The 14,711-nt window shown below is 38.9% G+C and overlaps 3 protein-coding genes across 4 annotated transcripts; 2 read left to right on the top strand and 1 right to left on the bottom strand.

Annotated features, from left to right (window-relative positions):
- The first annotated feature begins 180 nt into the window (after positions 1-180).
- Positions 181-773, top strand: LOC137965351 (anther-specific protein LAT52-like). Its single transcript, XM_068811659.1, has 2 exons — positions 181-340; positions 451-773. The coding sequence occupies exons 1-2, from the start codon at positions 181-183 to the stop codon at positions 771-773; spliced, it is 483 nt and encodes a 160-aa protein (XP_068667760.1).
- A 412-nt stretch (positions 774-1,185) lies between these two features.
- Positions 1,186-1,710, top strand: LOC137965350 (non-classical arabinogalactan protein 30-like). The gene has a single exon (XM_068811658.1). The coding sequence runs from the start codon at positions 1,186-1,188 to the stop codon at positions 1,708-1,710; it is 525 nt and encodes a 174-aa protein (XP_068667759.1).
- A 1,877-nt stretch (positions 1,711-3,587) lies between these two features.
- Positions 3,588-7,282, bottom strand: LOC137966023 (importin subunit beta-1-like). Of its 2 annotated transcripts, none has more exons than XM_068812462.1 (3): positions 7,110-7,282; positions 4,070-6,505; positions 3,588-3,970 (listed from the first exon to the last, which is right to left on the bottom strand). In XM_068812462.1, the coding sequence occupies exons 2-3, from the start codon at positions 6,496-6,498 to the stop codon at positions 3,769-3,771; spliced, it is 2,631 nt and encodes an 876-aa protein (XP_068668563.1). In that variant the 5' UTR covers positions 6,499-6,505; positions 7,110-7,282; the 3' UTR covers positions 3,588-3,768. The 2 variants fall into 2 exon arrangements, with proteins under 2 accessions (XP_068668563.1, XP_068668564.1); XM_068812463.1 differs by having other exon boundaries at positions 3,588-3,967.
- Between the last annotated feature and the right edge of the window lie 7,429 nt (positions 7,283-14,711).

Genomic DNA, 14,711 nt, shown 5'->3' with positions numbered 1-14,711 from the left:
TCGATCTTCCAGCATTTGGAAAAACTAACCATGGCTAAAAATAACGGATCAACCAAAATAAGGCATCAACTGTGGTTCTCGTAGATGTATAAATCCTAGCATCTTCTCTTATTCCTCACCGTCTCATCTTTACGATCCCTCAACAGTAATCAGGCTCCAGAGAGAAGCAGCAGAGCAGTCATGGTGGCTAAGTTGAGCAGTGTCGTCCTTGTTGCTTCCCTCTGCATCCTCGCCCTCGTGAGCTCCGTCCACTGCGAGGACGTCCTCAACGTGGAGGGGAAGGTGTTCTGTGACACCTGCCGCATCAGGTTCGTCACCCGGATCAGCGAGTACATTGAAGGTGCATATATAATCTTTCTTCTTCTAATTCTTCTCAATCCGATCAAGAAGCAAACACCCAGTTGTATTTTCTTCCCCATTATTTATAAAAGGAAGTTTTTGGAAATGCAGGAGCTGAGGTGAAGATAGCGTGCCACAACCGATCAACTCACCTACTTACAGCCAGCGTTGAGGGACGAACTGATGAGACGGGGACTTACAACATCGCAGTGACGGGCGAGCATGAGGAGGACATATGTGAGGTGCAACTCTTAAATAGCCCCCGCACCGACTGCAACGCACTGGATGGAGAGCGTAGCCGTGCCCGTGTCCTTCTCACCAAGAACAATGGCATCGTCTCCAACATCCGCCACGCTAACCCGTTGGGTTTCTTCAAGAAGGAAGCTCTCCCCGAGTGCCCCATCGTCCTCCGAGAACTCGGAATGGCTGGTTGATCTCGCAAAAAACTTTTATCTTGTATGATGGAGTAGATTGGGTTATCGCTCTCACGTCTCTCATCTCTCATTTTGTCTGAATAAATAAGTCAATTGCGGGTGTTCTTTATGGTCTCATTTTTCTTCTCTCGCTTTGATACGAACGGCGTACACAACCTTCGACTAAATAATTGGAAAGAGAACCAGAGAATCTCAGCAAACATTCTTCCATTTTGTAACCTTCTCTCAAAAGAATACTCGAACGTGGCTTTCACGTTCCCATGAACGTGAGGAGTGACATTCACGATCATCTCAACCTAATTCAATATTCTTCACCAGAACATACCGTTAGGACCAGCCCCTATAAATACATTCACTTGGCTCACGTTCCCTCATCTCAATTGAATCCAAGCTCTCCTTAGAAGAAACTCAAATGGCAGCACAACGTCTCTTCTCCTTCCCTCCATTGATGTTCTTCCTGTTGTTGGCCTTCGTAACTTTCAGATACTCACAGGCTGCCGAAGAAGTGGCCGCTGATGTTGTCGTTGAAGGTGTCGTTTATTGCCAGAGTTGTGATCGGTACGGAAGTTGGTCGCTGACGGGTGCCGAGCCTCTTCCGGCCGCCAAAGTTGGTGTGGCTTGTAAAGACTACAATGGCAGAGTTAGCTACTACAAGGCCTTCTCCGCAGACCAACATGGCTACTTCTACGCTCAGCTTCAAGGTTTCAAGATGAACCATTATTACTTGGATCACCCTCTTCAAGCTTGCAAAGTTCATCTTCTTTCCTCTCCCCATCCTACGTGTAACCTAATGTCAAATGTGAATTGGGGAATTGACGGCTCGCCGCTCCGGTACGAGAATAAGAAACTGTATGGAGAGACTTACGAAGCTGTGATTTATGCAGCAGGACCCCTGGCTTTCCGTCCCAACAAGTGTCCGGTGAAGACGAAGGATTGAAGGGGCATCACATTTTGAAGTTCGTTTGTTAGTTGCTTTTGTTTTTCCTCCTTTTTTGGATGAATAAGCTGGTGAGATCCATTTTAGTCTCTGTTCTCGTTCTAAAACATTTCAATGAAGTTCAATTTTGAGTTTTCCTAACGGTCCAATGGCCTTGCAAACATCTCACTGATATCATCAATGACCTCTGTTGTAAACAAACTGGGCTAGATCCATTTTTTTGTTTTGCTCTTCTTTCAAATCATCATATGTGGAGGGTAGTCAACTTGAATCAGGAGATGAACTTTAGCCACATTACTTATTTCATATGTTGTTGGTGGTGCACCAGTACCCAGTTCATGTTGATGAATCTGAAGATAATGCCCAAGGTTTAATTTCCGGATTCAGGATTTTGTAGTTTTTTGGAAATCATCCGAATGAAGCGTCGGGACGCATCATCGAGTGAGGCCAATTGTTTTTTTTCTCTCTCCCGCTCGCTTCTTCCTCTCGGTCTGTCACGACATCTCCGTCACAGCACGCCGTTGTACCTTCCGAACTCCCGATACCGAATATCGTTGCATGACTCCATACACCTCCTGTCACAGAGCCACTCAGTCGCAGCGCCTGCGGTGTAGCGTCGGCTCCACCACATCACCGCCTCTATCGCAGCGGCTCCACTGCATCACCGCCTCTGTCGCAACCCTTGCAACACCCCCTTTCCCAGTCGAAGCGCCTCTGGCATAGTATCGTCTCCGTCGCAACCTTCACAGGGCCGCCTATGTCGAAAAATTAAACCAGCACTGGCTCTCCCAAGTCTCGAATTGGACCCTTCCGAGTTCAGCCGAGTTAATCCGGTCAACTCGGTTTAAAATATATATATATATATATATATATATATATTAATAATACTACGTAAAAAATCCATATTGTGTTATTAATAAAATAATATTTTTAGTTATTCATTATATTTATTTTGGTTTAATTAACCCATTTTTATAATTAATAAAACCAATGGTTTTAATTTTTTTTAAAAAATATTATTAATTAATAACACATAAAACTATATAGTGTGTTAAAGTTAGCATATGATCAATTATTTTTATTTAATTATTCTTTTTTATGTTAAAGTATATCTTATGTTATTATATTCGTTTCTGATATTTTTAACTTTATTTTTTTATAATAAATCATGTGCATAATTAATTGGCTCACGTAATTACTGTATTAATTTACAATAAACTGCAATCATTAAATAATATAATATATAATATAATTAATTATTATATTAATATATTTTGATTATACATTAAATTACTTATTAGTGTAGTAATCATGTTTGTTTTACCTAATTTGGGGTTTAAGTATTATGTTTTAATTAAGTATATTATTACAAGCTACTCATTCTCTTGTTTTGATATTTTTCTCATTTTGGGGCTTTAATACTAGAAATTATTTTGTAATACACATGAACTCGTCTACACTAACACCAAATTTGAAATTAAATCTCATGTAAATGATTCAAATGAATTTTAAGTTGAAGTTTGTTGACTAAGCCCCTTGAGTTGCTTTTGCAACTCATTAATCAATTTCCAATGTACAACTAACATTGGAGTAAGGTATATCCAAGGCTCTTTTACTAGCAACATCATGTTGTTGGGATTTTATATTAATTTATTTTTTTTATTATCACTTCTACCCAATTACCCATTTGTTATTACTCCCAGCAATTTAAGAGCTGCTTTGGTCTACATTGAAAATAAAAGACCAAGTAGCAAGGAGTAAGGTAGTGAAAATGACTACAAGAACCACAAATTAGTGGGTGCCATATAAATTGGAGTCCAAGAAGCTAAGCCATCTCGATGATGGCAAAACAAAGCCACCGCCCTTCGGACAAGGACTCGGAAAAACAAAATGGATACTGGAGGAGGACTTACAACCATTTTTATGATACAATTCCGTCCCACAAGCAGCTCTGGGCTCCTTAGACCCAACAACAACAAAACTAGACTGTCCAACCTTTCATATAACAATATACCAGACCAGACTAATCCAATTTCTCACCGCCCTCAAAATCCAACCTTACGACACCATAACACGTCCGATCATTCCCTGTGTCCAAGTTGCCGTCTCCTTCAGTTGATCGTCATCGGATGCAAAGCATTCTCCTAGGAATTCTACATAGAACGTCCGATCCTTGAACAACAACTTCATGTTCGGGCCTAGTGTGTCTGCCAAATCGCCCATCACTGCAACTGCAGCTTTTGTAACGCTCTCCTCCCTACTACAAGATCAAGATGGATTTAGCATCACCACAATCAATGAAAATATGCAAGCAGATAAATATATCACACACACACACAAAAAAAAAAAAATCACACACCTTTCCTTGTCCTTGAATACTGCCTCGATAAACTGTAAAAGGTGAGCAGCATGAGGCATCATTAGCTCAGCCTTAGAATTCTTAAAACCTTGGAGAATACCAGAGTAAGCTTCAAATATCCCACGCCTCAGCTGGTTTCCATAATCAAACATTTCCTCATCTGTGGAATCCAATGTTGCACAGAGCTGGGAAGCCCCTTGTAGCATCGGAATCACATAGGGAAGATATTTCTCAAATTGGTCACCAATTGCTAGACCAATGTCACCAAAGCAGGAGAAAATTGGAGGTTTGACAGATCTGTGAATCACGCTATTAGATAGGTCCTTGAGAAGAAGGGTCATTATACCATCGCAGAAAGGTAGCACCTTATCATCCAAGGCTCTGCATATGTCACCCACCACACCAACGGAGATGGAACACACTTGATACTCCTCAGAGTTCTGTAAACCAACCTCCAAATACTTGTAGAACTCCGACATATACTTGGCAAAATCAGGTCCTATTGCATATGCCAATGCTCCAATAGCAAGCATGGCTTCCTCATGAACAGTTGAGCTGCGGCAAGCAAAAACTTGGAGAAACAACACCATCATTTGATCTGCTGTCTGAAGGAAGATGGGCTTGGTCTCATCAGAAGCACTCAACTTCTGAATGATCACCTGCAGAACACCACAAAGTGAGGCCTGTAGGCTTCCTTGCTTTTCTCTGTCATCAGAGGAAATGATTGGAAGTTCCAAGGTTTGAGACAGCTTGCCCATGATGACAGGAAGGAGTTGTGCCACAATGTGGGATGTTTCAAACATGTTGGCGCATCTAACTACTTCATTCAAGGTCTCATATGCAGATGTTCTCAGCCGGTAATCACTGCCATCGGTACTACGATCAGCAGTCGCTATGAGAGAAGAAATCAAGTCAGGCAGGTACGGAGAAAGGATAGAAGAGGTTGTCGCTCCTCCCTCCTCAAATCCCTGGGCAAGATAGTAAATAGCTCCACATACTTTTTCTGCCACATTGGATGCATCCTTAATGCTCTCCAACAAAACCCCCACAACACGCTGAAGGTTAGCTGTGGTTATGACTGAGAACCCGCTCCCAGGAGAATGTAGCATTTCAAAAATCCTACTCAAAGTCCAAGCAGTTGTGTCCTTCACTTGGCTGTTTTCATCCTTCATGGCATTGAGTAAAAAGTCAAGGCCAGCTTGGACCAACGGCTGAAGCTTTTCACTGGATGGGCCCTCAAGGATGGATCCGAATGCAAATGTAGCCGCCTCACGGCTACGCCAATCTGGTTTCAATATGTTGGCTTCGACAAAGGGCATTACAAGGGGTACAATAGCATCTCCAACAGTTTTTGCAGCAAGGCCCAAGCATGTTCCACCAGCCATAGAAAGATTCCAGACCCCATCATCTTGGTCCTGATCCTCCTCTTGTTTCAATAGAGTTTCCAACAACATCGGCACAAGCAGCGGGAGAGCCTTCTCAATGAACCTTGAGTGTGACCCATTCGAATCCCCATCCTCAAAACTTCCATACGAATCTTGAAGCTCAATCTCCTCATCACAAATGGAGCTCCAAAACTCAATAGCTTGTAAAGCAATAGGCTCTTCATCATTCCTCACAGCATTCGAAGTGAGCTCAAACAGTGTCTGCATGTAGGGTTCAAGCTTCTCATAATATGTGGATGAAATTGAAACAAGGCACTCAAATGCTGCTTGCCTAATTTCAGGCTCTCTTGAAACAGCAGTCTCACATGCAACCTTCATAATGTAATTCCTTTCCATCTCATTCTCGAAATTGGTCTGTGCAAAATCTAGTGCGTTATATAAGGCCCTGGTGGCAGCAAGTCGGACTTCACTACTGTGGTCCATAAGATTCATGCCTTGAACAACAGCAGTAAGAACAGAGTTCACTTGATCCTGCTCCAAATCCTGTGGCAGAATTTCCTCACAGACATACCCAAGTGTCTCTAACGTTGACTGCTTCAAAGATACTGGTGAATCTTGGCATGTCATATTAGAGAGCAAGATCCCAACTAGCTCCGGCCATTCCTTCCTAGGGATCTCAATCGCAGCAAGCTTTGCAATGACTTGGGAAGAGGTATGCCGGGCTTCATGAACAGAGGAACCAAGGGTCCTCAGCAGTGACTCTTTGATTTGAGCTTTGTGGGAAAGGTCAATGCTGACCCAACTGTTAGTGAGCTGTTCTTTGCGAAGAGCATCTTTTGCGTCTAAAGAATTTTTAAGGATAATACCAGCCAGTCGACGGGATTCAGGAGGTTTTTCTTCACTGGAAAGTTCAACAGAGAGGGAGATCAGAAAGTGGGGAAGACTCTGTTCTTGGAATTTTTTGAGGTTTTCCTCTGCAACTGTCCGAACATTTCCGTCTGGTGATTGAGCGGAGAGAAGGATTTGCTTGATCTCCATAGCCATCTAATATCTGCAAAAAAAAAAAAATGTGCACACAAGTATGATAAACAAATACATAAGCCCTTAATCTGAAAGCCCAGATAACCTGTAAACTAAAACAAAAACTAGCAGCGAAAAAGAAACTACAATGAAGCGACATCAAATTTCATTCGAGTTAAAAAGGGGAAAACACACACACACACAAAAAAAAGGCGAACTCAGAACGCTTAACCTTTCCATACCAAACCCAGGTTAGCAAGAATACTGAAAAACACTAGTCAACTGAAGTGCAACATCATCAGAATGCAAAAAAAATAAACAAATAAAACATCTTAAAAAATAATAAGTGAACTTCAAAACCAGCTGTCAAGAACCCCAGAATCCAGGAATATCGGCCGGGAGGGAGAAATCGTCTAACAAGACATTAGAAATCGAAACGAGGAACAGACCGTACTAAGAAAGAGATAGATCCATTAATTCCCGCGGGATGAATTAAAACACACAACCACACGCAGTGACACAATCGAAGACACGATCTACGATGTTCAAACCGGTAATAAAACCTAGGGAACAGTAAGAAAGCCAGAGATCCATAAACTTCAGTAAAAGCCCAAGACTTGATGCAAGCATCGTACCTTCGATAAAGTAGAACAACCGAACGATCCAACAGTTACGGTTTTTCTTCTACGTTCCTCCCCTCTCTCGGTTCTCGAACTGCAGCCAAAGAAAGAGGAATTCGTTCGGTGCGATGCCCGTATGGTTTTTTATTCAAAGTTATTTCGAAAGCCAGGAAGAAGCGGGAGGGTTCCCAAAGCAAAAACCAAAGCGGTACGCCGTCCCGAAGGAAACCCTAATTTACTTTTGAAATCTCCTTCAGATCCGTACGTGCCAAGCGAACGAGCTTATGATTGATGAAATAATCGCGGCCGTCGATGTTTTTACTGATTCACAATTGTAACTCGTTAACTAGTAAGACTGAGTCAGCTTTATTAGCTTGCTTTGGAGTGTTTTTTCCTCTTGAATATATGCGTCTTCTTCTTCCTTGTGAAGTTCCCAACAACAAGAGGCATGTCATGTATTTAAGAAAAAGAGGGCATTGTGTTAAGGAGGTTAAAAGTTTCTTGATTCCTAATCCAAATTCCAATCGGTTGTTGAGTTTTACTACAACTCGTGGACTCGAGGTTTGGTTCCATCTTTCCTTAATTCAAGTATCTTATTTGGTCACAACGACGTCAAGGAAACTAAATCGACTGTGAGTAGTATGTATCGATTTTTTATGCAATTTTTTTCTATCCAAGTGACTTCTACATTCTTGAGCAACAATTGCTATTTTTAGACTTCTTTTTTTGTTCCTAGTTGCAGAGTTTGCCCTGTTGGCCCTTGTGGCATCTTAAGAGGGGGTGAATTGAGATTATAAATTCAAAATTGTGTAAGCTATGATCACATTTAAATGCATAAATTTCATTGTGTATATAAAAGCGATATAGATAAACACATTCAATACACACGCACACAACCAAGGACACAATATTTTTCATTATCGATGTTCCCCTATTGGTAGTCACAACCCAAAAACCCTTGCTTAGGAAATTTCCACTATATGCTCTAATAGCTGAAAATTACAACAACAAAAAAAAAAAAAAATCGGCACTCTTAAGTCACGTGTAATCCCAATTACACGATTTTTAATCTCCCAAGAGATTCAATACAAAGGACTAGATTCCAACTCTAGTTAAACACTCCCCTTCTAGATTTCTGATTCTAGAAACCAATTCCTTGAGCTTTCTAGGCACTATAATACCTATAAAAGAAGAAATAAAAATACGAAAATAGAATAAAAACTTACAATTTCTTCTTAATATAGAAGATAACCAAGTTTCCAAATATTTAAGCACGGATGATGGAAGTGAAAGAGCTTGACGGAACTAAGTATGCTTCGAAAATTTTGAGGGATGTAGGAAGATTTAAAAAAATGAAAGTTTTTCTCTTAAAGAGGGTAAAATTGGAACTTTGATGCTCAAATTAATTCTATAGAGTTTTGGTATACAAGTAAAAACTCAACTAATTGGCCTCGAGATGTTTGGAGGGGTATTTACAAGTTTTCTAAGACTAACTTACCATTTTCTGCTTTTTGAAAAAATTAGTAGATTGATTGATCGATTAATCATAATTGCTCTTTTTCTATCAGGATGTGACTGGTTGATCGATGAACTGATCGATCAATGAGTTACCATTGGTTTTCAAAAGTTAAATTAATTGATCATTACCAGGGGATGATTGATCAGTCAGAGTTTCCTCTCGTAGTGCAATGCAAGTTTGATCAACCAATGTATTTCCTATGATCTATAATACTTCATGTCCCTTATTGAATTCATGAAACAGAGAAAACTTCACTTACTTGCTATAATCTGAGTACATGCGTCCCTATTTATAATAAAAGAAAGTAGTAGAGTCTAATTAAAATTGAATTACCCTTGTCCCAATTACACTCAAAGTCCAACACTTAAAGATAAGTCCTAACATAATTAAACAACTTAACATAAAAAGAAAACTAACATAACTAAAACACCTTTTAACTAAAAATCTTCAGTGTGAACTCCTTCTATAATAATTATCTACTCTTCAACGTTCCCCCTCAAGGCTTGCAATGAAAATAATTTTTGGTTTTCAAGTTTCTTTTTCTGAATTTTTTTTTTTCACAAATGCAAAAACTTTATCTTTTGTGGAATAACTTCTTCTACTTCTCGCCCCCCCCCCCCCCCCCCCCCCCCCCCACACCCCCAGGCTGGAAGATATTGGTTTAATCCCAACTTAAAACAAAAAAAAATATAATTGTATTTATTATCTCCTCCATCAAGTGTCTCCAAGATAAGAACTCAATTGGACACATACTTTCAAAAAATACGTATGTATAAAAAAGGTCGAAACCAACCTCATAGGATTTCAAACAAAAGTAGTGGTAATAATCACTAAAAAGGATAATTCATGTCATTCAAATGACGACAATAAAAATCCACTTAAGGGTACTCATAAAAAAGTTTTAATGGACTTAAAACACCCATATGTATATCAACTGAAGAAACGCATAAGAGGTTGGCCCAAAGGGGTATGCGAGAGTCAAAAAATGATGGTAAGAAAAAAGTAACCGATAAAAATGGGTATGTGGGGATTGTAACGAAGGAAAAATAGCCACCTCGATAATAAGAAGGGGATTGTAATGATAGAAAAATAACTTAACAAATTTGACCGAGTATGACCTCAAGATAATTTCATGAGGGTGAGCAAAAATTTTCAAAGTTGATGATGCAAAATGTTAATTTTCAAGACTCTATAGATTTAGCTCATGGAGAAAAGGAGAGACGATATATTGGGGAGAAAATAGGAGGAAGAAAGAGGTTATGGACTTGTGTCCCAACCCTCCCCCTAAAGCTTAATTTATAGATGAATAAGATTATAATATTATAATAATACCCTCTGAAACTTAAACTAATTACATCAATGTCACCTTTATGAGATAACACTTTATTTAACATCATGCCACCAGTATGTGGGTTTGTGGGTCTGTGGGCCTTCTCCTTGGTCTATGGACTTGAGCCCATCTTTCACCTCTCTTGCATGTGTGGGCATTCATTAGTCTTATGGGTTTGAGCCCATCTTCCATACATTGGTTGTGTGGGTTTTCCTTGGTTGTGTGAGTTTGGGCCCATCTTCCAACACTTTCCCTCAAGTTGGAAGTGAGAGAACTTCATGAATGCCCAACTTGTTGTAAATGGTGTATAAGATCTTCCTGTATCAAATGGCAGTCCATTATATCTTCCAATACTCCCCTTCAAGCTGGTGGTCTATTTGTTCTTTACCAAGAGACCCAGTTGGCATAATATAAGAGAGTAAAATCACTCCTAGCCATAAGACAAAACTCCATATTCTAGTCAAATAGTCATAGTAAAAAATATCTTCTGCTCAATTTCACAGGTGGAAAAGTGGCCCTATTGTGGGGCACAAAATCTAACCACTTTCTCAGGGTAGCTAAAAAAAACACCTATTGGATGAATAATAAACTTGACTCACACTAGATGTTGGATACACTCTGTTGAATTTATGGAAAAGAGAAATACTTCATTGACTTCATTAACTTGTTGTAATCAAAATACATGAACTTCTATTTATAATAGAGGAAGGTAGTAAAGTCCAATTATAATAAAACTACCCTTGTCCCAATTACACCCAAACTCTAACACTTAAAGATAAGTCCTAACATAATTAAATAACTTGATATAGATAAAAGACAAACATAACTCAAACTAAAACTCTTCTTTGATGTGACCATAAGATAAGATACATTTGTGAGTCATTTTTGATCTTCCAACTGATGTGATAAGGATGCCAGCTCATGGTAATCATTGTGGGTCCTATTTTTTATGGGTTTGGGCCCATCTTGCGGGCCTTCCTTGGTTTTAGATATGTGAGTCTTCCTTGGTCGTGTGTGTTTGAGCTTATCTTCCAACACTCCTCCTCAAGCTGGGGGTGAGAGAACAACGTGAACTCCCAACTTGCTACAAATGATGTATAAAATATTTTTGTATAAAATGGCACATCTTCCTATATGCTTTCATTTTCCAACATTCCCCCTCACACTATTACGTCCTTTCCTGAGGCCCTATTGGCATAATATAAGTGAGAGTAAAAATCACTCTTAGCCGGTAAGTCATTACTTCATACTCTAATCCTAATGCTGGATGTAGGGTACACTCCATCTTCTATCTGTAGTGTGTCTATCGGCATTGCTATGAAGTATCCATCATTGTGTCCCTCCACAGGACAACGACTCTCAAGTGGTAAGAGTCATAAAAGCCATTACAGGGGGAGGGGGTGGGGATCACATAGACGTAATAATAAGTTCCTCTGTCATGGTTTCCCTACCGTGATATTTTTTTACAAGGCCTATCATGGTTTCCCAATCGTGATATTTTTTGAAAGGGTATCCTCCGTCATGGTTTCCCAACTGTGATTTTTTTTTTACAAGGCCCATCATGGTTTCCCAAACGTGATATTTTTTTTATACGGTATCCTCCATCATGGTTTCCCAACCGTGATATTTTTTTACGGGGTAAAATAAATGATGATATGAGGCCACCTCTTTTTCAATAATAATGTCCCCAAAGAGACATAATAACAACAACTGTATATAACGCGACTATCTTTCAACATATATAACACGAACCAAATAATAAACTTTGTAAAAGAACCCATGAAGTAATCCGATATAAAAATTTCTTCTTAGATGCACAAGCTTCATCTTTTGTGCTCCCCCTTTCTTGAATATTTTGGTCACATAAACTTATTCACAGCGTATGAAATAAAATATTTTTTTCTTGTACTTTTTCTACTTCTCCCCCTCAAACTGGGAGGTAATGGCAGTGATCCCAGCTTGAACCAAATATCATATATGTAGTAATAGGCCCAAATAACAGAGATGTATAAATAAGCCCTCAAACAGGGAGAAGTGAAATATTTTCCTGATATATCAACTCAAAAAGTGACACAAAACAATAGGCTTAAATTCGGATTTTCAATGTAACAGAATACCAACATGACCTTTGATTCTTCCGATGTGAATATTTCTTTAAATATAGATCAGATTAACATGAAATTTTCTCATTATGAAAGTAGACTTAAATACTTTTCATCCAAGATTAACTTATCTTTAAAAATATAATTATCAGAAGATAAATAATCTGATATATTTCGGTCTCTGTCATCTGGCCGAACTAAGTACTGTTTCTCCTTTTTTTCCAGAATGACCATCAACTCTTCCAAGAATAATATATCCTTATAAAAAAATCATACCGAGATTTGGTTGAATGTGTATGAAAATAGACTTACGTATCTTTCTTTTGATATATAATTCTTCATATAAAGTCTCTTTCTTGATAGCATAAGATACCTCGAAAATTGAGGCTTTCTACTGTCGCTCGAACCTCTTTTTTAATCTGACCTTTGCTACTTCAAATATCAATTTCTCTTTGTAGATAACTCAGATAAAAAATTGGTTGAATAGGTAAAAGAATAGACTTACAGATATTATATATATATATATATATATATATATTTCACCATATAAAGTCTAGTTTTTTATAGCAAAATATACCTCGAAATTTGAAGATTGTTGCTGCTGCTCGAACCTGTTTGCAATCTGACCTTGACTCATTCAAATATCAAAATCTCTCTGTAGATAAATCCAATTGGAACAAATCATTTTTATTTAGAAATTAGACTCAAATATCTTTCCGTCAATATATAATTGGTAATATAAAAAACTCCATATAGAGGTGAAAAACTCAAAGAAATCTACGGGTATAGGGACTAAAAAAATAACTACAAACCTAGACTTAGGGTTTAGGGTTTAGATAAAAAGATCACATTACCTCCGTGAATTGACCAAGTCAACTCACAGAACCTGCTCTGATACCATGTTGAATTTATGGAAAAGAGAAATACTTCATTGACTTCATTAACTTGTTGTAATAAGAGTACATGAACCTTTATTTATAATAGAGGAAGGTAGTAGAGTCAAATTACAATAAAACTACCCTTGTCCCAATTACACTCAAACTCTAACACTTAAAAGATAAGTCTTAACATAATTAAATAACTCAATATAGATAAAAGACAAACATAACTCAAAATAAAACTCTTCCTTAAAGTGACCATAAGATAAGATACTTTTGTGAGTCCTTGATCTTCCAACTGATGTGATAAGGATACCAGCTCATGGTAATCATTGTGGGTCCTACTTCTTATGGGCTTGGGCCCATCTTGTGGGCCTTCCTTGGTCATGTGACCTATCTTATAATAATCTTAGAAATGTGGGCATTCCTTGGTCGTGTGGGCTTGAGCTTATCTTCCAACATACTCTTATCCTCTATAGGTAATAGATCTATAGGCATTGTTCAAAAATATAATAATAAGCTCCTCTATCGGGTGTCCCAACACAAAGCACCGACTCTCAAATGGTAGGAGTAAAACTACCAAATAAGGGGGTAAAGCGTAATCATTGAAAGATATTATTCTAGGGTCACCAAATGTTTTCTTCTTCACAGAATAACCAATGTTAATAACAATCAACAAGTGAGAAGTTTTTCTTCAATAATAATGTCTTAGTCAAAAAGACGTAATAACAAAAATAATTAACATGAGGTTAGTTTTCTTCAAATGATACCTTACATTCTTATTTCCCGTGCTTCAATTACTGCAAAATTTTGTATTGCAACTTCTATCGAGGACAAAGGTGAGGATTTTACTGATACATTTTGCATATTAGCTAATAGAAAATTTGACCTATACATGGAATATATTGCAGAGTATGAGGCCGATATGAATTTTGAACATTATTTTGAGGTGTCCAATATTTATATATGAAAATCGATGTGTCTACCCCAGTTTGACAAAGTAACTGAAATTCTAGATAAAAAAGATAAATTCAGTAATTTTTATTTCCAGCCCAAGAGAAGTAACTAAAATTCTAGCTAATTAAATATAAAACTCGGTTTACGTCCAAAGTGAGAGGCATCATTCAGGTAGAAATATACAAATGCATAGTTATCGTCCACAGTGACCATGTGAGCGCCAGGATTGAGTTGGGGAGTTGATAGGAGCATGTAACCACGCATGTCTCCTGACTTCTGGAGCTGATCTTGCATCGAATCTGTCTATGCTGCTTTCACCTTCACTGCCAATTCCCTTGGTTCCTGTCTTCAGGCGCAACGGCGAGAAGACATCGAGGCCGCAAGACTTTGGAGTGGAGTAGGATCTCACCATCGTCCGAGGGCCTCCTTCTATTGCAGACGAATCGTTAGGCGATTGGTAGCTCGAGAAGCTTTTTGTACTCTCCCTGGGGTGGCCATTTTGGTGACGAGGAGTACTTCTTTCTGGTAAATTCTTCGGAGGGGTCTGGCAAGAGGAGAATGCCAACGCATTGGTTGCTGGAAGGAATCGGCCGATATTGAAGTTAGGGGAGAGGTTTCCGGCGGACCTCAGGGCTTCTGGGGTGAGGCTACTGGACTTGGCTGCTGTACTGGTACTGCACGCTCTGTCGAATGATTCAGACAAGGAAATAACATCCATTGCATCAGTGAAAACATTCTCGTTTGTGATGCTGACTCCTTCGTCGTCGCAATACTCGCAGTAAGAAGGATGCCATCGATTAGGTGGTGGCTTAGGGGATCGCCAGTGGTCTT

This window comes from Aristolochia californica, unplaced genomic scaffold, assembly GCF_029961685.1.
Source record: "Aristolochia californica isolate CCGP_79_NKW_82.1479 unplaced genomic scaffold, dmAriCali1.0.hap1 SCAF_5, whole genome shotgun sequence".
NCBI classification, from domain to species: Eukaryota; Viridiplantae; Streptophyta; class Magnoliopsida; order Piperales; family Aristolochiaceae; genus Aristolochia; species Aristolochia californica.
Note: the sequence above shows the minus strand (reverse complement) of the source record. Positions and strands in the feature narration are given on the sequence as shown.